This window comes from Heptranchias perlo, unplaced genomic scaffold, assembly GCF_035084215.1.
Source record: "Heptranchias perlo isolate sHepPer1 unplaced genomic scaffold, sHepPer1.hap1 HAP1_SCAFFOLD_753, whole genome shotgun sequence".
NCBI lineage: Eukaryota > Metazoa > Chordata > Chondrichthyes > Hexanchiformes > Hexanchidae > Heptranchias > Heptranchias perlo.
In genome coordinates, this window is record NW_027139786.1 from 18,252 (window position 1) to 42,955 (window position 24,704).

Consider the following 24,704-nt stretch of genomic DNA (forward strand, 5'->3'; position numbering starts at 1 on the left):
CACAAGTTAAGGTCTTCCCAGTTTAACTGCACTAACTGGTTAAGCCCCGGATACCGTCCCATGCTTGCTGCCTAGCACTTTGCGAGTGCAGTGATGCTCCTGGTATGCCCCTTTTTATAAAAGGAGTGCTACGGTACCAAGCTTGTCGTGTGAACGTGGACTAACATACACATGTATAAACCTTGTTTTGCCCTGATCACTCTGGCTTCAGTACAGTAATGATGGCCATGTGGAAATTCTCTACCCTGTCCACTTGTTCAACTCATAATTCTGTCCTTACAGACTTATGCTGTCTGGGGATAGCAATCTGAGCTGTGTAATACTGGGGTACAGTACTGGTGGTCTGTCATTGTATAATGGGTACAGTACTGGTGGGTACAGGTCTGTCACTGGGGTGGGAGCAATCTGAGGGATGAATATTGCACAATATTAGTATTATGAATTTATTTTCTGTTATGGTACCAATACGCCAAATGTGCCCTGTGCCAGCACTGCAGTCAGTGTCAGGATTTAGTACGAGTCACGTGTGGTTCTTGCTCTATGCTAGATCAGCTGGGGCATGTGCTTATTGGTGGAAGAAAGCGATTAATTAGAGGGTGAGGATGGCTCCTGGCTGCTATCTGAACTGCTTGGATTGGGTTCTACTTGGAAACTTGCTCTGGTATCCTGGTTATTGACTTCTATTTACAAAACTGTGGGGCGTGCCCATGGCTGCTTCTATCTGGTAGGTCAGGGTTATGGGAAATGGAAGCCTGCCACAGAGGGGATGGTGGAAAGCTGCAGAGTCAAGTCTCGGCTTGAGTTCATGGTGTCTTAGTGACTGTCCTAATAGAAATGGGATCAATGGTGTCAGCCTTGGCTCAGTGGTAGCACTCACTTGAGTCAAAAGGTTGTGGGTTCGAGCCCCACTTCGGGACTTCAACCCATAATCCAGGCTGACACTTCAGTACTGAGGGAGTGCTGCACTGTCGGAGGTGCCGTCTTTCAGATGAGATGGCAAACCATGCTCTTAGGTGGATTTAAAAGACCCCATGGCCACTATTGGAAGAAGAGCTGGGGAGTTCTCCTGGTGTCCTGGCCAATATTTATCCCTCAATCAATACCACTAAAAACAGATTAGCTGGGCATTCATCTCCCTACTATGTGCAAATTGGCTGCTGTTTTCCTACATAAGTGACTAACTTCAAAAGTACTTCACTGGCTGTGAAGCTCTTTGGAATGTGCCTGTGAAAGGTGCTATATCAATGCAACTTCTTTTGCTTAAAAGTTTACATTGAGTAGAAGGACATAAGAACATAAGAAATAGGAGCAGGAGTAGGCCAATCGGCCCCTCGAGCCTGCTCCGCCATTCAATAAGATCATGGCTGATCTGATCCGAACCTCAAATCTAAATTCATGTCCAATTTCCTGCCCACTCCCCAGAACCCCTAATTCCCTTTACTTCTAGGAAACTGTCTATTTCTGCTTTGAATTTATTCAATGATGTAGCCTCCACAGCTTCCTGGGGCAGCAAATTCCACAGACTATGCAGGGTGCTGCCTGATGCTCACTGGGTGAGGCCCTAACACGGGAATGGAAGTGAAACTGCTTCAGAAAGATGGGGACAATGGGGTGTGTTCAGACAAGCCTGCATGGTGATGGAGGGGGAGGGAGGGGCGGTGAGTAATTGCTGTCTGAAGTTGGAAGCGATTGTTCCAACGCTGAGGACACTTCTGGTAAACTGGTAACTGCAACTGCTGATCACTAGGGAGCACGGGAAATGATACACTGGGTTTCCCCTGGATAAGAAGCCAGCTGAGGAAGGGGTTTTCCGTACTCGACTGGAAGCCTGTGTCCTGTAGGGAAGGGGGGGAAACTCTGTGGTGGGTGTGTGGTTTCATAGATGATATTTTGCCGGGAGCATATCCGAATACAGACCGAGCCTGGTGCCAGAGTTTCTGAAGGCAAGCTTAGGTACCATTTTAGTTATCTCTTTGGGGCTAGTAGAGTTTTAGTCCTGTCCTACGCCAGTCGGGCTGCCAGGATAGTTACAAGTGGATAAATGGACCCCCCCCCCCCACCCCTGTCCAGCAATGTCAGTAACCTCCCATTCTTGAATAGTAACTATGGGATTTGCTGTTACAAATCCTGCTGATTAGAGTGCCTCTCTGCACATTCCAGAGGCTATATTTATTACTGTATATGACTGTTTGTATTAGCTTCAGTAAACTGCTGTGCTTTGCCAAGCTTGCTTTATGTTTCTAGCCCAGTGAGCACTTACCCAAAGCCCTAATATTTAGATCCCAGCCAGGACAAGTGGTCACCGAGTAACATCCAGCAATTACTCCTGAATAGCACAGGCATTCAGCTGTCGAGAGCTGCTCCAAGCAACTGGACAGCTTCATAAACTTTGCATTCCATTTGAATAAATCAGCTCTGTCGCCTCTGCAGAGAATGATCCTGTAAACTCTCTGGGAACTGGAAAGTGCATCCCTCGCATTCCCTTGGCAACTGCAAGCTCTGAACGTGCTGAGGGTGCCCAGGTAACACTCTGCTTCTGTCTCTCCTGCTTTCAGGTGGGAAGGATCTGTCCTCACTTCCTCCCTCAAGGATGATTTGCAGACCGGGAATGCGCCACAAATTTAAAATTCTCATCCTCTCATTCAAATCCCTCCATGGTCTTGCCTCTCCGTGTCTCTGTAACCTCTTCCAGCCCGACAACCCTCCAAGATCTCCGCGCTCCTCCAATTCTGGCCTCTTGCACATCCCCAATTTTCATCACTCCGCCATTGGCGGCCGTACCTTCAGCTGCCTCGGCCCTAAGCTCTGGCTCGATCTCTCTCCTTTTTAAGATGCTCCATAAAACCTACCTCTTAGACCAAGCTTTTGGTCACCTGTCCTAATATCTCCATATGAGGCTGTGTCAAATTTTGTCTGATAAGCGCCTTGGGATGTTTTTACTACGTTAAAGGCATTATATAAATGCAAGTTGTTCTGGTTGTGACTCAGTCACCATTCTGCAGCACTCACTACCTCTAGTTTGCGTTAGGAGTCTCATTCAATACATTGGTGCCATGAAGCTCATCTGCCTGATGCTGGGAGATTTTTTTTGTTTCATGGGTGTATGAATTGTATTTTATGAAGCCATGTTACAGCTTATTGCATGGTGTTTGCATTCTTGACATGACTGTGCTGGGGAGCAGTGAGTGTCGAGTGGTTGAGGCATCTTTGCTTTTGGTTTCTGTCACCTGCCCTCTGGATAGTGCTGAGGGCTCGTCTTTTTTTTCCATTTTCTTAGTTTCTTCCCCCCCCGGCCCCCTGACTGTACACTGCTTTAAGCCTGTTTGGACCCTGCTGCCTACAAGTTCTGTAGCCAACTTTCCATTTAAGTTTTGTAAAGATTCCTTTTATCAAAATGTCTGGCTGACACAGTGGTGTCATTCAATTACCTACAGCAAACAGAACTTGTGACTGAAACTACAGTAAAGTCTCCCGATTAAAAGCAAGATTATTTCACCAGCAAAATGCAGTGATTGCTGGACAGTTACATCATACAAATTATGTGCATAAAATCAATCCCTCACTTGAGCAGCGCTGATTGATGGGGAATTACCCAGTTCTCTCCATTCCTACCGGAATAATGGCGTCACTATTTCCAGCCTTTCATCCAGTGGCTGACTATTTTCTGACTTTAAACTGCGTCAATGTTGCAAGTTCCCACTTCCCGCTGTAACTGCCAATCCCTGTGGGAATTCTGGCCCTCGCCAGCCCCACTTAGACTCCAGTTATTTCCTGGAAGATCTACTCATAGAGGCAGAGGGCCTGGCCGAGGTACTAAATGAGTAGTTTGCATCCGTCTGTACCAAGGAAGAAGATGCTGCCAGAGTCTCAGTGAAGGAAGATGTAGTTGAGATACTGGATGGGCTAAAAATTGATAGAGGAGGTACTAGAAAGACTGGTTGTACTTAAAGTAGATAAGTCACCCGGTCCGGATGGGATGCATCCTAGGTTGCTGAGGGAAGTAAGGGTGGAAATTGCAGAGGTACTGGCCATAATCTTCCAAGCCCCCGTAGATATGGGGGTGGTGCCAGAGGACTGGAGAATTGCAAATGTTACACCCTTGTTCAAAAAAGGGTGTAAGGATAAACCCAGCAACTACAGGTCAGTCAGCTTAACCTTGGTGGTGGGGAGACTTTAGAAACTATAATCCGGGACAGCATTAGCAGTCACTTGGACAAGTGTGGATTGGTTAGGGAAAGCCAGCATGGATTTGTTAAAGGCAGATCGTGTTTAACTAACCTGATAGTATTTTGATGAGGTAACAGAGGGTAGATGAGGGCGATGTGGTGTATACGGACTTTCAAAAGGCATGTGATAGTGCCGCATAGTAAGCTTGTCATCAAGATTGAAGCCCGTGGAATAAAAGGGACAGTAGCAGCATGGATACAGAATTGGCTAAGGAACAGGAAACGGAGTAGTGGTGAATGGTTGGTTGTTTTTCGGACTGGAGGGAGGTGTACAGTGGTGTTCCCCAGGGGTCGGTACTAGGACTGTCGCTTTTTTTGATTATATATTAATGACTTGGACTTGGGTGTACAGGGCACAATTTCCAAATTTGCAGATGACAAACTTGGAAGAGTAGTAAACAGTGAGGAGGATAGTGATAGACTTCAAGAGGATATAGACAGGCTGGTGACATGAAATTTAACACAGAAAATGCAAAGTGATACATTTCAATAGGAAGAATGAGGAGAGGCAATATAAACTAGAGTGCGCAACTCTAAAAGGGGAACAGGAACAGAGATCTGGGGGTATATGTACACAAATCATTGGAGGTAGCAGGGCAGGTTGAGAAAGTGGTTAAAAAAGCACACTGGATTCTGGGCTTTATAAATAGAGGCATAGAGTACAAAAGCAAGGAAGTCATGATGAACCTTTATAAAACACTGGTTCGGCCACAGCTGGAGTATTGTCCAGTTCTGGGCACCGCACTTTAGGAAAGATGTGAAGGCCTTAGAGAGGGTGCAGAACAAATTTACTAGAATTTCCAGGAATGAGGGACTTTTACGTGGATAGACAGGAGAAGCTGGGAATGTTCTCCTTGGAACAGAGACGGTTGAGGAGATATGATAGAGGTATTCAAAATCATGAAGGGTCTAGACAGAGTAGATAGAGAGAAACTGTTCCCATTGGCGGAAGGGTCAAGAACCAGAGAATGTACATTTAAGGTGATTGGTTCTTTTGCCAAAGGTGACATGAGGAAAAACTTTTACACAGCGAGTGGTTAGGATCTGGAATGCACTGCCTGAAGGGGTGGTGGAGGCAGATTCAATCATGGCTTTCAAAAGGGAATTGGATAAGTACTTGAAAGGAAAAAATTTGCATGGCTACAGGGATCGGGCGGGGGAGTGGGACTAGCTGGATTGCTCTTGCATAGAGCTGGCACGGACTCGATGGGCTGAATGGCCTCCTTCCACGGTGTAACCTTTCTAGGATTCAAAACTGGGGCCCATCTCTTACCAGGAACCTTTTTCATCTTGAGTTAATATTCTCGCTCTAACTTTAGGAAGCTTGCTTCAAGCTGAACACGAGCTCCTGGAACTAGCTGTGGAGGAGTACAATCAGATGATCTATAACTTGTATATCTTAAACATCTATGGGCAGTTTCTCCTGATTTGTAGGGTCTGATCACTCTCTCCTGTGTTTATGGCTCTTCCTAGTTAAAGGGAGGAAAAGAAAGACTTGCATTTATACAATGCCTTTCGCTACCTCAGAGCATCCCAAAGTGGTTTACAGCCAATAAAATACTTTCGAAGTGTAATCACTGTTGTAAAATGTGGCAGCCAATTTGTGCACAGCAAGATCCCACAAACAGCACTTAGCTGACCAGATAAGCTGTTTTAGTGATGTTGGTTGAGGGATAAATATTGACCTGGACACTGGGGAGAACTCCCCCTCTTTGGAACGGCACCATGGGATCTTTTACGTCCATCTGAGGGGGCAGATGGGGGCCTCCGTTTAACACCTCATCGGAAAGGTGGCACCTCCGACAGTGCAGCACTCCCTCAGTACCGCACTGGGAGCGTCAGCCTGGATTATGAAACCCAGGACCCTCTAACTGAGGCGAGAGTGTGCTACCCACTGAACCACTGGTGTGGCTGGGGCAGGGCAGTATAGGGACAGTCAGTGCCCCAGATAGGTACTGAGCTGTTTTTGCTCTGAACTGTCAGCCTTGTGACTGACTCTGTAACACTGTTCTGTGCAGAGTCCAGTACATTGTTAGTCTCTATAGTTCAAAGTACTGCATGACTGAGCTGTGTGAATGTATTGTGCATCAGCACAAAGCAGCAGAGGATTTCCACGTTTGTCGCCCAAATCCCTGGTTTAGTCAGCGCCGATGACACCAGACTGCTCACTGCTGCTGGGTACCCCTCACACTGAGGGGGGTACATGGTCCGTGCTGACAGTGGGAGCCAGATATTCTTCAGAATTTAATACTAGAGTGTCTATAGAATGAGGTTTGAGAAGCATCCCCTGCTCAAACCAGGGCTTAACAAGTTTATCAGAGTGAGTGAGTGACTGAGCCACACAGAGCAGGATCTGGTTCGATTCCCTGGTCTGTGCTGGGGTGTCAATAGGGGCTATAATTGACCATAGTGCCCCTGGATTTTTTGGGGGGGGCGAGGGAAGAAAAAAGTCCAGTGATTTCTGGGAGGTCCGTGTGTGTGGGGTTGAGGGCAGGCCCAGGCTCGGCTGCGTCTGAAGCCCTGCTAATGCCTGCTTGCTTTCTTGGGTCACGTTAGCACCTGTGGAACGGTGTCCACGGTATGGGGAGGGTACGATCGCTGACTGGAACCGTGCCTAAGGTGTGACCAGTGACCCACAACCTCTACCACCTAGAAGGACAAGGGCAACAGGTCATGGGAACACCATCACCTGCACGTTCCCCTCCAAGTCACACACCATCCCGACTTGGTCGTGTATCGGCTGTTTGTCATCGCTGGGTCAAAATCCTGGAACTCCTGACTTAACAGCACTGAGGGAGCATCTTCACCACACAGACTGCAGCGGTTCAAGAAGGCAGCTCACCACCACCTTCTCTAGGGCAACTAGGGATGGGCAATAAATGTCAGGCCTAGTCAGCGACGCCCATATCCCAAGAATGAATTTGGGGGAAAAAAAGTGACTCATCTCTAGCTGTGTCCAGTCATCACAGATCAACAAAGCAGAACAAAAGCTGAGTTCCTTGACCAAATTAGGACAGGTCTGAGCTGCTCCTGCTGAAGGTGTGTAATGTCCTGATTGGGCAATACTTTGAATACTCTCGTCACTGAGGCACAAGGGTAGGGCCACCAGGCTGGTGTGTAGTGTCAGAGGAGTGAGCTCTGAGGCAAGGTTAGCAAAACCTTCTGTCTTCACCCTTTTCAAGGGTGTGATGGAGAGAGGACCTTGTACTGAGATACGAGAGACTAAAGTGAATAGAAAACGTTAATCGTGATGTGGGGACACAGGCGGACAGCTGCTTCAAGAAGCAGTTAACGCACAGCTTAATCCCAGGACCTGAGCTATTGAGGAGGCTGTGATGGAGCGACTGGGTTTCTCTGCCAGGATGATTGGAATGGCCTTCCCTGTTTGTACTGATCTGTATAGGTCAGTACATTCTTTCTAAATGGTTCTGTATTGCAGCGTTTCCTGTGCTGCCCCCACCCCACCCAGTTATAGGCTTCAAATCCGCACTTATGAACGTTGAGCTTACTTTCACCTCCGATACAATTAGGGGTCATAAATAGAAGATAGTCACTAATAAATCCAATAAGGATTTCAGGAGAGACTTCTTTACCCAGGCAGTGGTCAGTCAGAATGTAGTGGTTGAGGCGGATAGAATAGATGCATTTAAAGGGAAGCTAGATAAACACGAGGGAGAAAGGAATAGAAGGATATGCTGATAGGGTGAGATGAAGTAAGGTGAGAGGAGGCTCGTGTGGAGCATAAACACCAGCATGGACCAGTTGGTCTGTAAATTCTGTTCTTCTACTTGCAGCTTGCCTTCAGAAGTGGGTGGGGGGAGTACAATCGAATGACCTATAACTTGTATATTTTAAATGCCGTTAGCAAAATCTTGAGCAGCTTTTCTGATTTTTAGGGTCTGATCTGTTTATAGCTCTTCCTAGTTAAAGGGAGGAAAAGAAAGAAAAACTTGCATTTATGTAGCACCTTTCACCACCTCCGGGCGTCCCAAATCGCTTTACAGCCAATGAGGTACTTTTGAAGTGTAGTCACTGTTGTAATGTAGGAAACGCGGCAGCCAATTTGTACATGGCAAGATCCCACAAACAGCAATATGATAATGACCAGATCATCTGTTTGTGATGTTGGTTGAGGGATAAATATTGGCCAGGAGTCAACACCCCTGCTCTTTGAAATATTACCTTGGGATCTTTTACATCCTCCTGAAAGGGCAGACGGGGCCTCAGTTTAACTTCTCACCCTAAAGACAGCACCTCCAACAGTGCAGCGCTCCCTCGGTACTGCACTGGGCGTGTCAGCCTGAATATTGTACTCCAGTCTCTGGAGTGGGGCTCGAACCCACAACCTTCTGACTCAGGCAAGATTGCTACTGACTGAGCCATGGCTGACACCGTTGGGGAGTGTAACGGGACAGTCTGTGCCCCAGATAAATACTGAGCTGTTTTTTTTGCACCTCGGTGAGCTGTCAGTCTTGTGACTGTTACTGACCTTGTAACACTGTTCTGTACATTTAGTCTCTATAGTTCAAAGTACTGCATGACTGAGCTGTGTGAATGTATTGTGCATCTGTACAAAGCAGCAGAGGATTTCCACGTTTGTCGCCCAAATCCCTGGTTTAGTCAGCGCCGATGACACCAGACTGCTCACTGCTGCTGGGTACCCCTCACACTGAGGGGGGTACGTGGTCCGTGCTGACAGTGGGAGCCAGATATTCTTCAGAGCTTATTACTCGAGTGTCTATAGAATGAGGTTTGAGAAGCTTTCCCTGCTCAAACCAGGGCTCAATGAGTTTATCAGTGAGTGACTGAACCGCAGCACTCTGGGAGCACTTTCACCACACAGACTGCAGTGGTTCAAGGAGGAGGCTCACCATCACCACCTCAAGGGACAATTAGGGATGGGCAATTAATGCCGGCCTTACCAGCAACGCCTGCATCCTGAGAATGAATTGTCATTCTACCTGGAGCCTGCCTCTGAGCCTGCTGTATCCCATAGTGGAGTCTCCACTTCACTCCTCTGTGCAAAGAAATGTCTGGGTTTCAGTAAATAGACATGTAGCTGATAAAGCAAATAGCTCCCTGTGCCTGGACTTCAGGCCTTCTCATCCTGTGAAATTTGCGTACTCCGTGAGTATTCGGGTGCTGAGGTTAATGCTGAAAAGGGGTCTGAATCGTTGGTCAGTAATGAGCATCACGTCTAGTAAAGGCTCAGCAGCTGTAGGTGCAGGTTTACAGGGGGGAGTGATGCCAGAACTTGCTGCTGTTTTTCTACTTGTGCTGCTGCGTGACCACAAATCTCCAGGGACCAGACTTGGGGCCACTGGAATTCGTGTTCCCACAGTGAATCCAAAGCATCTAAACAGATGTCACTGCAGCAGGTGACTTGGGAGAGCAAATCGCCTCAAATAAACAGGGCACCGTGGATTTTATACGGGAGATGTGCTGAAACAGTCATTTGGCATCGCGAGATATCCAAACTGGTTCGTATCTGAAGAGAGCCATGCAGAAATCCAATGTGAGGGGTTGAGGAGGAGGGAGAGAGGTGAGAGATCGTGATTACACTAACCTTTGGGGTATAACAGATCTTTAAGATTAGGAAAAGGTTTGATAGAGTAGACATAGAGAAGATGTTTCCACTTGTGGGGAGAACGAGGGGCCATAAATATAAGATAGTCACTAATAAATCCAATAGGGAATTCAGGAGAAACTTCTTTACCCAGAGAGTGGTGAGAATGTGGAACTTGCTATCGCAAGGAGAGTAGTTGAGGCGAATAGTATAGATGCATTTAAGGGGAAGCTCGATAAACACGAGGGAGAAAGGAATAGAAGGATAGGGTGATAGGGTGAGATGAAGTAGGGAGGGAGGAGGCTCGTGTGGAGCATGGATCCATTGGGCCGAATGGCCTGTTTCTGCACTGCACATTCTATATAATGTGAAAAGAAAAGGCAGACTTGCACTTCTATAGTGCCTTTCACAACCTCAGGATGTTCCAAAGCACTTTACAGCCAATGAAGTACTTTGTGATTTAGGAAACGTGGCAGCCAATTTGCACACAGCAAGATCCCACAAACAGCAATGTGATAATAACCAGATCATCGTCTGTTTTAGTGATGTTGCTTGAGGGACAAGTGGCAGCTCTTTCTCCTTTCCCCCCCACCCAGTCTAAGGTTTACTCCCCCTTTGATGCTCTGAAGTTTGGACCTTGCTATTCCTGGTTAACTGCTCCCTTGGGGTGGGGAGCTTTGTGCCAGTACTTACTGCACTGCTCAGTGCGGCTGTACCTTTCCAGCAAAGGGATAGTATGGCTAGCGACGAGTGGGAGTCTGAGTGCCCGCAGTAACCCACGTGTACGTTTATTTCAGGTTATGACTTTGCCGCAGTCCTGGAATGGTTCGCGGAGCGAGTCGATCGCATCATCTTGCTGTTTGACGCCCACAAGCTGGATATTTCCGACGAGTTCTCTGAGGTCATCAAAGCCATGAAGAACCACGAGGACAAGATTCGGGTGGTCCTGAACAAGGCCGACCAGATCCACACGCAGCAGCTGATGAGGGTCTACGGGGCCCTCATGTGGTCGCTGGGGAAGATCATTAATACCCCCGAGGTGATTCGGGTTTACATTGGCTCCTTCTGGTCCCAGCCACTCCTCATCGCGGAGAACCGAAAGCTCTTTGAGGCAGAGGAGCAGGACTTGTTCAAAGACATCCAGAGCCTTCCGAGGAACGCAGCCCTGCGGAAACTAAACGACCTGATCAAGCGAGCCCGGCTGGCCAAGGTAGGGGTGGGGATGGATCTGAGGGCTGATCTGGCTTTGTGGCCTGACTATTTCCTACAGCAGTTGAATCACCAGTTATTGCTCAGTGCCTTCTCAAATTGTCCACTTTTTACAAGAAATGTCCCAACACGCTTCCTGAAATACAACGCACCCTGAAACTTGCGACGTTCGAATTCCGCTTGTGGTCAGGAGGCCTCTTAACTTCTCGTAATTTCTAGATTACAGCGGTGGTTTTTCAGTTCCCTCTCTGGCACCTCACCCAGGCGCTCATTCTCACGAGTCAAGATACTTGGCTGGGGGGTGGCGGCATCGCACCCAAGGCCAAATCCTGTTCTCACTACACTATAAGACTTGCATTTCACAAACTCAGGACGTCCCAAAGCGCTTTACAGCCAGTGAAGTACTTTTTTGAAGTGTGGTCACTGTTGTAACGTAGGAAACGCAGCAGCCAATTTGCGCACAGCAAGATCCCACAAAAATGTGATAATGACCAGAACATTTTTTTTAAACTGATGTTGGTTGAGGGATTAATATTGGCCAGGACACCAGGGAGAATTTCCCTTTTACGTCCAGCTGAGGGGGCAGACTTGGCCTCTGTTTAGCATCTCATCCGAAAGACGGCCCTTCCGACAGTGCCGCACTTGCTCAGTGCTGGCACTGGGAGTGTCGGCCTAGATTGTGGGCTCAAGTCTCTGGAGTGGGACTCGAACCCACGACCTTCTGAGGCGCGAGTGCTACCCACTGAGCCACGGCTCAAACTGAGATGCGCTTCTATAACCAGGATATTGGGAGAGGGCGAGAATGCGGGGGCTGCATTGTCACACTGCCTGGGCCCGTGTATGTAGTATCTCAGCTTTAAAAAGTCCAAATTGCGCCCGATTTTGGCTCCACCTAGAATACTGAAGAGGCTGCTGCAGCCGGACTCTGTCGCTGATTTCTCCCCAGGCCAGCGATGGATGGGATCGTCTATACTGACACGGACTAGCTGGAACATGGTGGGGCAGCGAGGGACATTGTATGGGCAGCTAACTGCTGCACTGGCCTGGGTTAAACCAGAGGTAGAAGGCAGTGTTCAACCTGGTTTGCGATGCCTTAAATTTGATGATTGAGTGACCCTGAGCGTATCGCGAAAGGTTAACCTCGAACTGTTACTGACTTGAGTGCCCCCTGAGCTCCTGTGTTCAGTGTGGTGCAGTTGGAGAAGGTGATGGCATCTTTTGCACAGCTGTTGGTCACTAACATCTGGAAATGGAATCAATAGGTGAGCAACTTGGCCAGATGTGTGGAAGATTAGAGGGAGCGTTCAGCCTCGGTACCCAGTCCTGAGGTTAATAACCTGATCGCTTTGGTGAGCATGTTCCGCCCCAGTAACTAGTCCTGAAGTTAATAACTTGATTTCAGCAGGTAGTACTCCTGAAGCTGTGTATGTGACAGACTAACACATACTGAATGGAAGTGTTCTGTTTCTGTCCTGAGAAAACAGTATAATAATTCAGCAAAGGAACATGACAGACCACTGTGTGTGTAGGAGTGTGCTCGCTCCACCCCACAGTGTGCTGAATCTACAGAGGCAAGAGGCTGATTGCTGATCAGGACTGGAAAAACTTTGGCTTTTCACCTTCCAGGCAGGAGACACCGAGGCGGGGGGAGCGTTCTATACTTGGTAACAGAGAGAGAATTGGTAAATCTCAGTGCTCAGACTAGACTCTTGACTGTAGGACAAGGGGCACAGGATCAGAATGGAGTTTAGACGAGAGGTGATCTCATTGAAAGATATAAAATTCTTAGTGGGCTTGACGGGGTTGATGCTGAGAGGTTGTTTCCCATAGCTGGAGAGTCTAGAACTAAGGGGCACAGTGTCAGGATGAAGGGTCGGCCATTTAGGACTGAGATGAGGAGGAATTTCTTCTGAGGGTTGTGAATCTTTGGAATTCTCTACCCCAGAGGGCTGTGGATGCTGAGTCGTTCGGTATATTGAAGACCGAGCTGGATAGATTTTTAGACTCTAGGGGAATCAAGGGATATGGGGATCGGGCGGGAAAGTGGAGTTGAGGTTGAAGATCAGCCATGATCCGATTGAATGGCGGAACAGGCTTGAGGGATCGTATGGCCGACTCCTGCTCCTATTACTTAAATTGCCCTTAAGAACACAAGATTAACTCGAGTGAGCAGTAGAGTCGCTTGGAGTCGCTTGACAGTTGGGGACTGTTGTTTCGGGAGGGCTGAGTTTAAATGTGTTCTTGTCCCATTTCTATCTCGTGGCCTTGTGATTTGTGGAGCTACTTTTTGGAGGGCAGAGTTTGAGAGGACTGTGCATTCCCAACCACTTCTATCTGCTGTATATGGTGTAGCCTTGGCCCCAAGTGTGGGAACAGTTCTATCCTTGGCTTTTCCTGCAGTTGACGAATGTATCACCCATGGGAAAAGCTATGCAACAGAAACCAGATATCATGCAGTCAGTCCATCGTGATGACATGCTGGATTTCCCTGCTCGAAAAGGTCCTTCACTTAACCTGTACCCTGGGTTGAACCGGGGTCGAACTGCCCCTCCGTATGCTAACTCGCACCAAGTCCCGTTCGCCCATCACCCCCTGTGCTCGCTGACCTACATTGGCTCCCAGTCTGGCAATACCTCAGCTCTTTAAAAAATTATCTTTTTTTCAAAACCCTCGCCCCTCCCTATCTCTGTTTCCTCCTCCAGTCCGACAACCTCCCCCCTCATACTGTCCCATCAAACACTCCTCCCAGGGCAGGTACAGCACAGGTTAGATACAGAATAAAGCTCCCTCTGTAGCCCAGCCTATGAAGTGCATCCCCTCATTCCACCAGTCTGACTCTTCCAACCATTCTATGACCGGTCTGTGATGCCCAATTTACTCCTGAATTAGAGATGAGTTTTGTGCTCTAATGTGTTTTGTCCGCCTGGATTTCACCCCATGGGTATTTAGCTGCTTTGACCTTGGTGTTTAAATGAGAGGTTGTGACGTGCCCGTGGATCGAGATTGTTGTTTCCCAGGCCCCACAGTTACTGTACAGGCTGACCATTAGTTGTGTTATCTTGTTCCTCAGGTACATGCGTACATCATCTCTGCTCTGAAGAAGGAGATGCCGTCTGTGTTTGGCAAGGAGAATAAAAAGAAGGAACTGATCAACAGTCTGGCAGAGATTTACCAGAAACTCGAACGAGAGTACCAGATCTCACCAGGAGACTTCCCCAACCTGAAAAAGATGCAGGTGGGTCACAGGCTGAGGTTTCCCCCTCCCCCTCCCCCTGCTTCCTCTCCTGGAGGCACTGCCTCTCCAAGTATACATTTCACCTGTACTTTCCCAGCTAGCACTGCACGATCGGGCTAGACCATCTCGGATGGATATCGGGAAGGGTAGTGGAAATTTGGAACTTTCTCTCTCCCCTGATCGAATAGCAGAGCGGGCCCGAGGGGCTGAATGGCCGCCCCCCCCGTTCCTGCGCGGGGGGGCTGAATGCCCCCCCCACCCCCCCACCGTTCCTGCGCGGGACTGGAAAACCTGTGCATCCCTTCTCTCCAGAGAAGCTGGTGCCCGATCACCTTGTGCTTTGTGGTCAGCGCAAACATCTGTCCAGCCAGGCCCAAGGGTTTGGGTTGTAACTCTACGAGGGATGTGTGACACGGTCTCGCTGCAGTTCACACGGGCACTGCAAAAACCAGCGAGGTCTGTATCGCTGCAAAACACTGGCAGCAGCCACGTTACCCACCTAACCACAGAGAGCAATTCCTGTGTCGCCTTCCTTCCGATTTCCCTCTGTGGTTCTTGGAATATATAAATGGCCCTCTTCCCAGTGATGTGTGCACAGCTCACCCTTTCTGGACAACATTGGTGATTAAAGACCTGCAGGCAATTTTTCTTTGGGGGGAGAAACCAAAGACATGAATTTTTCTTGGGGTGGGGGGGAGAAAATTGGGTTTCAGCTATGTGGACAGACTAGAGACTGGGATCGTTCTCCTTTAGAGCAGGTTAAGGGGAAACTTATTTACTAAAATTATGAAGGGTTTTGATAGAGTAAATAAGGAGAAACTGTTTCCAGTGGGAGGAGGGTCAGTAACCAGATCTGGAACGCGCTGCCTGAAAGGGCGGTGGAAGCAGATTCAATAATAACTTTCAAATGCAAATTGGATAAATACTTGAAAAGGAAATTTTGCAGGGCTATTAGGGAAAAAGCAGGGGAGTGGCACTAATTGGCTAGCTCTTCAAAGAGCTGGCACAGGCACGATGGGCCGAATGGCCGCCTCCTGTGCCATGTGATTCTGATTCCTGGCTACAGCCTAGGATCTGTTCTGGGGGTTTTTTTTTAGCATTTCTGCAGCACTTGTGGTTTTGTATAATTGAGGCAAATTAGAAAGCGTCTTAATGCCAGAAATAAAGTTCTATTTTTAATTGTGTTTCGGTTCAACAGTCTCGTGGGAGCAACTGCTCTTTCCTGCTCATTGCTTCGAGCTGCAGTTTGATTAACTTTTTCGTGTCTGTGTCCCTCCACTTACAAAGAGATGTTTGAATTTTGAGGGCTGTGTGTGAAGAGCCGTTTCACCTTGAATGTTCCCCCCCCCCCCCCCCGTCTCCTTTTCCTCAGGAGCACTTGCTGACGATGGACTTCACCAAGTTCCAGGGTCTGAAGCCCAAGCTGCTGGACACGGTGGACGACATGCTGGCGAATGACATTGCGCGGCTGATGACCATGGTGAGGCAGGAGGAGGCCCTGATGCCCAAGCAGATTGTCCACGGCGGGGCCTTCGAGGGCACCATGAACGGGCCGTTCGGGGCCGGCTACGGCGAGGGTGCGGGCGAGGGCATCGACGAGATCGAGTGGGTGGTGGCCAAGGACAAGCCCATGTACGACGAGATTTTCTACACCCTGTCGCCGGTCAACGGCAAGGTGACGGGGGCCAGTGCCAAGAAGGAAATGGTGAAGTCCAAACTCCCGAACACGGTGCTGGGCAAAATCTGGAAGCTGGCTGATGTGGACAAGGATGGCATGCTGGACGACGAGGAGTTTGCCCTCGCCAACCACTTGATCAAAGTCAAACTGGAGGGCCACGAGCTGCCGAATGAACTGCCCGATCACCTGATCCCGCCCTCCAAACGGAGACACGAGTGACCCCGGCCTGGGGTGGGGGTTTAATCAAAGCGGCCGGGACCCTCCTCTTCCTCCTCCTCCTCGACCGACTGAATGCCTCGCTCTCTTTGATTTCATACTCGTCGAACTCTTTATATATTAAAAAAATGCACACGGCATGTTTCAGCTCCACACTTGAGTGCGGCTGGAGCCTAAGATCAGCGCCCCAGCCGTTTGCGGGTGTGAGCTTGTCCGGTGGGTGGCCTCCTGTGCGCGCAGTGGCCCAGTGCTGGGAATTAAGGAGACTCTGTTTTGGCTTGGAGCTGGACATGGTGTTTGAAAATCTCCCCGAGTTTCAATTCTGTATATTCCCAATGGCAGAACTAAATGTAGCCCTCACAATGCACCTCACTAAAAAAAACACATACACATAACATGCACACGCATACACATAACATGCACACGCATACACATAACATGCACACACATACATACATACACACACATACACACACATACACATCATCCAAACGTCACACTCTTAATCCTCATCGGCTCAGGAGATCTCACTGGACAAAAGGCACCTTATCACACCCCTTTACACTGCACCCCCAATGTCCTTTTCATGGAACCTCATCCCGATGCTGCTTTATGAAGTGGGGGAGTTGGCGGGGGGGGGGGGGGTCCCTTGGAGTGTTTTTAAAATTGGTGAACGTGTGGGAGCTTTTAGATTCAGAATGGGGGGGGTGGGTGGGAGGGACATGTAACACATTGACTTGAGCTACTTTGGATGGATGACTAAATGTATCCCTTGGAGGAGGAGGGGGGAGGGCGGGTTTTTAATTCCTGCCCCAGCCTGGCTTGATTCCAGGGAGCGTGGTGTTTGGCCATCGTGACGACGGCGCCGCTGTTTTTTTTTCTGTTCACTTGCTCAAGTGTGGAGCTGGCCTGCGGCCTTACTGCGAGCGTATCAAATCAAAGATAGCATCGCGGGGTGGGAGAGAGATGCTGTAAACTTTGTGTGGAAAGTGTACAGTTAACTCCAAACGTTCCAAAGGGATTGGCGTAAATCCAAATTGGGGAGAAAGCTGCCTTAAACCGACTGGGTGTGTTTTAATGTGACTGAACCGTGCAACGCTGATCAGCAGGTGGGCAGCTGGTCCTGTGCGTACGCTCGTGCCTTTCTGGCGCACGTGTTTTAAACTTTGGCCAGATTTCCTGTTCGTGGGGCCGCACCCAACTATACCAGGTCTCCCCCCTCCCCTCGGTGTGCAGTCGCATCTGCCGCTGGGAGGGTAGGGGGAGGACCACAGCAGCCAAGTGTCGTTCAGAAAGATGCCCGCAGGACACCAGCTGGAGAAAGTGGGGGGGGGGGGGGGGGCTGTTTCTCTACCCATCCTCTCTTGTCGCTGCCCTTAATTTCAGTCGTCCTCCTCGTGACGGCCGCGCCCTCCTCCATCAGCTTGGGCCGTTGCGAAGAGACTGAAGTGCTGCTTAGTGATGGTTGACTGCATTCTCCTGCTGTGTCCTGTAGCCCCGAGTATTTGTCTCCACGGTTAATACCCTGATTACAGGGCCCCTGCGTTCACTGTCTTTTTCCCCCCCCCCCCCCCTCCCCTGTGGTGCTTCGATCCTTTGCAGTGTGACTGATTGGCTTTAAGATCCTGCATGTTAGGTTAATGTATGTGCAGGTTGAGCTATCCACACCGAATGTGTGTTTGGCCCAAGGGTTGTGACTGGTGAATTACTGTCCTCTGGTATGGGCCGATTGGTCACCCCTGTCGTTTACTGCATTGTCTGTAATTGGCACACAGCAGCTGTACTGTCTCCCACACATCCCAGAGAATTGTTGGATCTATCTGTGTATAAATAAAGATTCCAGTTTGAAATCCACCTCACTGACTCCAGCTATCCTGTCGCTAACCGGTTTCTGACTGAGTCCAGAGGAGCTGTGTCGATGCAGAATGGAACCTGCTGCCCACTCGGTGCTGCTGATTGTAGCGTTTGGAACCTCAAACTGAGACCGTCCTCAGTGGCACTGGCGCGGGCTCTCCGCTGTTTTGGGGGGGGCACTGGGGCGGGCTCTGTGCCATCGTTTTGGGGGGGCACTGGGGCGGGCTCTGTGCCACCCATAGAATGATGGAGGCAGGTTATTGTTCTTGGGTGGAGGGGGTGTGGAGAGGGCAAGTGTAGCACCTAAGCTGACCCTGCACAGACCAGTGACTGAACCCTGAGGGAATGTGGAGGGAGAATTTGCTACTGAAAGGGGGTCCGGGCAAGGAGAGGAAGTCTGTGGTGGAATAGTTTGAACAAACCCGCCGATTCTGGGTGAGGTCCTGTGTCCGGTTCTCGCTCTGGACTTCCCTGGTTTTCAGTCCCCGATCGTGGCCGCGTCCACTGCTCTGTCAGGGTAACCGGAGGTCTCACTGACCCCTGGGTTAGAGAGGGGGGAGAATCAGCCAGGGTTCCTGTTCCTGATCACTGCCCACTGACCCCTGGGTTAGAGAGAGGGGAGAATCAGCCAGGGTTCCTGCTCCTGATCAGTGACCCCTGGGTTAGGGAGCAGGGGGAATCAGCCAGGGTTCCTGCCCCTGATCACTGCCCGGTGACCCCTGGGTTAGGGAGAGGACTGAAACCCAATGAGAGACGCACGTTCCTGGGCACTGCAGCTACAGATGTGAAGGTATTTTTTTTACACCGAATGTACAGCACAGAAACAGGCCATTCGGCCCAACTGGTCTATGCCGGTGTTTATGCTCCACACGAGCCTCCTCCCTCCCTACTTCATCTCACTCTCAGTATATCCTTCTATTCCTTTCCCCCTCATGTTTATCGAGCTTCCCCTTTAAATGCATCTATTCTATTTGCATCAACTCCTTGTGGGAGTGAGTTCCACATTCTCACCACTCTCTGGGTAAAGAAGTTTCTCCTGAATTCCTTACTGGATTTATTAGTGACTATCTTATATTAATGACCGTTGGCTTTGGACTCACCTGCAAGTGGAAACCTCTTCTCCACGTTCATCCTATCGAACCCATTCATAACTTTAAATACCTCTAAGAGGCCACCATAAGAGATAGGAGCAGGAGTGGGCCATTCAGCCCCTCGAGCCTGCCCCGCCATTTAATGAGATCATGGCTGATCTGATTTTTACCTCCACTCTACTTTCCAGCCTTTTCCCCATATCCTTTGACTCCCTCGCTGATCAAAAATTTCTCTAACTCAGCCTCGAATGTGTTCAATGACTCAGCCTCCACAGCTTTTTGGGGTAAAGAATTCCAAAGATTCACGACCCTCTGGGAGAAGAAATTCCTCCTAATTTCCGTCTTAAACGGGCGACCCCTTATTCTGAGACTATGCCCCCTAGTTTTAGATTCCCCCATGAGGGGTAACATCCTCTCAGCATCGACCCTATTGAGTCCCTTCAGAATCTTGTATGTTTCAATAAGGTCTCCTCTCATTCTTCTAAACTCCAATGAGTATAGACCCAACCTGTTCAATCTTTCCTCATAAGACAACCCTTCCATACCCGGAATCAACCTAGTGAACCTTCTCTGAACTGACTCCAAATCAAGTACGTCCTTCCTTAAATAAGGGCACCAGAACTGTACGCAGTACTCCAGGTGTGGTCTCACCAGCACCCTGTACAGTTGTAGCATAACTTCCCTGCTTTTATACTCCATCCCCCTAGAAATAAAGTCCAATATTCCGTTTGCCTTCCGGATTACCTGCTGCACCTGTATGTTGACTTTTTGTGTTTCATGTACGAGGACACCCAGATCCCTCTGTACCGCAGCATTTTGTAGCATTTCTCCATTCAAATATTTTGCTGCTTTTATTTTTCCTCCCAAAGTGGACGACTTCACATTTTCCCGCATTATATTCTACCTGCCAAATTTTTGCCCATTCGCTTAAGCTGTCAAAATCCCTTTGCAGACACTTTGTGTCCTCATCGCAACTTGCTACCTCTCCGATTCTGGAGACGAGCATTGTAGAATGCTCTGCCGCAGAATAATTACCGACCCTAACTAGAGGGACACTGACTCGAGCAGAGGGGGAGGTAAGTGGTTTGCATTTCTGAGGGTGTCGAATGTGTTAGGCTGTGGGATCCCTAGCCTTGACGGGGCCGGGGTTTTTTGGGGGGGGGCCTGCTGGGAACCTGATTTTGGAACGTCTTAGTTTAGCTCCTGCAAATTCTTGCTGTTAATCTGAACAATTCGCCACAAGTCCCTTGATCTGCACTGGCATGGGAGGGAACATTGAGGAGTAGTCGGCCGTTTAGCTCTGGAGGGGAAGAGACATTTCATGTTTTACGGTCAATGATTTGCAGGGGTTTGTGTATGGGGAGAGTTTATACTGTAGCAGTTTGTGTACGGGGAGATTTGATTTGTGCTGACCCTGGAGTTGATCAGTTTGGTCACCGTTGAAGGGGATGGGGGAGAGAGGAGCATTCCTGGGTTTGGGGGGGAGCTCCTGCTGGTAAAAGCCAAGATTGTCATGGACATTAGACCCTGTAGATGGTTGGTCTGCTAAGCGAGGCTCACTGTTCCCGCTAGTCCACTCCTTAGGCTTGTTTTGTTCTATCAAACAAGAATGGTATCGGGGATGAGGGACTTCAGTTGCATGGGGAGATCAGAGAAACTGGGTGGGGGGGGAGGGAGAAGAGATGAGGAGGAGGAGGGGCTTCATTGAACTGAATGGAACTGTGTACAAAACCTGCCCACAACTTGGAGCGTGCTGAGAGGGCCAGGGTGTGTCATAGGAACGCTGGTATTTATGGGACAATACTGCCCTCTGGAGGAATGAATATGCAGAACAGCCATTTTAAATTGTAGCCATGATGTGGAGATGGACTGCGGTGGACAAATGTAAGGAATCTTACAACACCAGGTTATAGTCCAACAGTTTTATTTGAAAATCACAAGCTTGCGGAGGCTTTCTCCTTCATCAGGTGAGTGTGGGGTTCCTTGAAGGTTACCGCATTTATAGTCAGAGAACAATGCCTGGTGGTTACAGATAATCTTTCCAACTGCCCGTTGTCAAGGCAATCAGACAGAGAGACATTACATACAGGACTACTGAATATACAAACGGTCCGAACCCAAAGACAGAGAGAAACATCCGAAAGGAAGAGAAAGAGAGAGAATGACCACTTGTATTAAAAACAGATAACTTTTTTTTCGCTGGTGGGGTTACATGTAGCGTGACATGAACCCAAGATCCCGGTTCAGGCCGTCCTCATGGGTGCGGAACTTGGCTATCAATTTCTGCTCGACGATTTTGCATTGTCGTGTGTCTCGAAGGCCGCCTTGGAGAACGCTTACCCGAAGATCGGTGGCTGAATGTCCCTGACTGCTGAGGTGTTCCCCGACTGGGGGGGGGATCCCTCCTGTCTGGCGATTGTTGCGCGGTGTCCGTTCATCCGTTGTCGCAGTGTCTGCATGGTCTCGCCAATGTACCATGCTCCGGGGCACCCTTTCCTGCAACGTATGAGGTAGACAACGTTGGCCGAGTCACAGGAGTATGAACCATGTACCTGGTGGGTGGTGTCCTCTCGTGTGATGGTGGTATCTGTGTCGATGATCTGGCATGTCTTGCAGAGGTTGCCGTGGCAGGGTTGTGTGGTGTCGTGGACGCTGTTCTCCTGAAAGCTGGGTAATTTGCTGCGAACGATGGTCTGTTTGAGGTTGGGTGGCTGTTTGAAGGCGAGTAGTGGAGGCGTGGGGATGGCCTTAGCGAGGTGTTCGTCGTCATCGATGACATGTTGAAGGCTGCGGAGAACATGGCGTAGTTTCTCCGCTCCGGGGAAGTACTGGACAACGAAGAGTACTCTGGTTGCGTCCCGTGTTAGTCTTCTGAGGATTTTTCGCTGTGGCCCGTCGGAGCTGTCGATCGACGAGTCGAGCGTCCTATCCCGTTCTTACGAGAGCGTCTGTAGGTGTCCATCGCATTCCGCCTCGTCTGAGCAGACCCTGTGTATTCGCAGGGCCTGTCCATAGGGGATGGCCTCTTTGACGTGGTTAGGGTGGAGGCTGGAAAAGTGGAGCATCGTGAGGTTGTCCGTGGGCTTGCGGTAGAGTGAGGTGCTGAGGTGCCTGTCTTTGATGGAGATTCGTGTGTCCAAGAAAGAAACAGATTCTGAGGAGTAGTCCATGGTGAGCTTGATGGTGGGATGGAACTTGTTGATGTTATCGTGTAGTCTCTGCAGTGATTCTTCGCCGTGGGTCCATAGGAAGAAAATGTCGTCTATGTATCTGGTGTATAGTGTTGGTTGGAGGTCCTGTGCAGTGAAGAAGTCATGCTCGAACTTGTGCATGAAAATGTTGGCGTATTGGGGTGCGAATTTGGTCCCCATGGCTGTTCCGTGTGTTTGGGTAAAGATCTGGTTATCGAAGGTGAAGACATTGTGATCCAGGATGAAGCGGATGAGTTGTAGGATGGCGTCCGGAGATTGGCTGTTGTTGGTGTTGAGTATTGAGGCTGTTGCAGCGATGCCGTCATCATGGGGGATACTGGTGTAGAATGCCGAGACGTCCATCGTGGTGAGAGGTGTTCCTGGTTCAACTGATCCGTGTGTTCTGAGTGTGTCAAGGACATTCAGCCACCGATTGATAGCCAAGTTCCGCACCCATGAGGAATTTCTGCTCGACGATTTTGCGTTGTCGTGTGTCTCGAAGGCCGCCTTGGAGAACGCTTACCCGAAGATCGGTGGCTGGATGTCCTTGACTGCTGAAGTGTTCCCCGACTGGGGGGAAACCCTCCTGTCTGGCGATTGTTGCGCGGTGTCCGTTCATCCGTTGTCGCAGTGTCTGCATGGTCTCGCCAATGTAAGATGTTCCGGGGCACCCTTTCCTGCAACATATGAGGTAGACAACGTTGGCCGAGTCACAGGAGTATGAGCCATGTACCTGGTGGATGGTGTCCTCTCGTGTGATGGTGGTATCTGTGTCGACGATCTGGCATGTCTTGCAGAGGTTGCCGTGGCAGGGTTGTGTGGTGTCGTGGACGCTGTTCTCCTGAAAGCTAGGTAATTTGCTGTGAACGATGGTCTGTTTGAGGTTGGGTGGCTGTTTGAAGGCGAGTAGTGGAGGTGTGGGGATGGCCTTAGCGAGGTGTTCGTCGTCATCGATGACATGTTGAAGGCTGCGGAGAACGTGTCTTTGGGTTCGGACCGTTTGTATATTCAGTAGTCCTGAATCTCCGTCTGATTGCCTTGACAACGGGCAGTTGGAAAAATTATCTGTAATCACCAGGTATTGTTCTCTGACTATAAATGCGGTAACCTTCGAGGAATCCCACACTCACCAGATGAAGGGGATAATCTCCGAAAGCTTGTGATTTTCAAATAAAACTGTTGGACTATAACCTGGTGTTGTAAGATTCCTTACATTTTAAATTGTAAGTGGACACCTGCGGTTCTCGAGAGATCCGAGAGAGGAGACCAATTAGAGCCGCTGCAATACCCAGGCTCAACCCCAGTTAGATACACTGTCCCGTCAAACACTCCCAGGGCAGGTACAGCACGGGTTAGATACAGAGTAAAGCTCCCTCTACACTGTCCCATCAAACACTCCCAGGGCAGGTACAGGGTTAGATACAGAGTAAAGCTCCCTCTACACTGTCCCATCAAACACTCCCGGGGCAGGTACAGCACGGGTTAGATACAGAGTAAAGCTCTCTCTACACCGTCCCATCAAACACTCCCAGGGCAGGTGGAGTAGTGGTTGTGTTGGTAAATCGGTGAGTTGAAATCCCGAGTGTCCGTTCAGGCCCCGATTGAAGTCCTCGAACAATTTCTCGTTCCAGTGAAGGGGGTACATCTCTTACCCTTAATATAAGTTATTAAAAACTTTCACCATTTACATTACTTGCAAGTATTTTTTCTTGTATTCCCTTTTTGCAGCTCGCTATATATTCTTGCATGTTCCTTTTTTGTTTTCTGTATTCCTCGATCTGCTGTCTTGGTATTTGCGTGCTGGCTCGGAGTTGGCTCTCGGGCTGGTTTTCCAAGTCCTGAGCTCTGTTGAAATGAGCAGGATGCCCCGAGAGGGACGGCTCCTTCTCCCTTCTCCCTCGCAGAGCGGCATGGCCCACGGGCTCTGGGCCGCGCGAGACGTCCAGGAGGTTTTGGGAACTGCAGCAGACGTCTTTTCATGTTGGTGCTATTCCACGCAGCAACGGGCACGAACGCTGAGCAGGAAACTTGGCCCTGGGGCCTCCGGCTCCTCGTCTCCTCTCACCAACTCTTTCCAATGGCAACCTCTTCTCTGCTCTGCTGTCACGCAGTGTATGGACAGGCAGGGAGTGGCCCTCTCGGAGGCTGCAGTGTTTACCCAGTACTCTGGGCATCACCACTCACTCACTGATACCGGCCTCTGGCCCACCTCATCCTTTCGATAAACATCGGCACCGATCGGGGACAGGAACCCCCCACCCAGGGTGTAGAAGTGTCTCTCCCTCTCACTTTCTTCCCCTCCCCTCCCCCCCCACCCCCCCCCACTCCTCACTCTCTCTTTCCTCTTCCTCACTCTCTCTTTCCTCTTCCTCACTCTCTCTTTCCTCTTCCTCACTCTCTCTTTCCTCTTCCTCACTCTCTCTCTCCTCTTCCTCACT

The 24,704-nt window shown here is 49.5% G+C and overlaps 1 protein-coding gene across 1 annotated transcript in view; it reads left to right on the forward strand.

Moving 5' to 3' along the window:
* LOC137319172 (EH domain-containing protein 1) overlaps positions 1–16,768 on the forward strand; it is a 33,163-nt gene extending 16,395 nt beyond the window's left edge. Inside the window, exons 3-5 of the mRNA XM_067981507.1 lie at positions 10,590–11,002; positions 14,072–14,236; positions 15,609–16,768. Of these exons, the coding sequence (XP_067837608.1) occupies positions 10,590–11,002; positions 14,072–14,236; positions 15,609–16,133 (1,103 nt within the window). The 3' untranslated portion in view covers positions 16,134–16,768. The remainder of the gene's footprint in view (positions 1–10,589; positions 11,003–14,071; positions 14,237–15,608) is intronic.
* Positions 16,769–24,704: the final 7,936 nt, after the last annotated feature.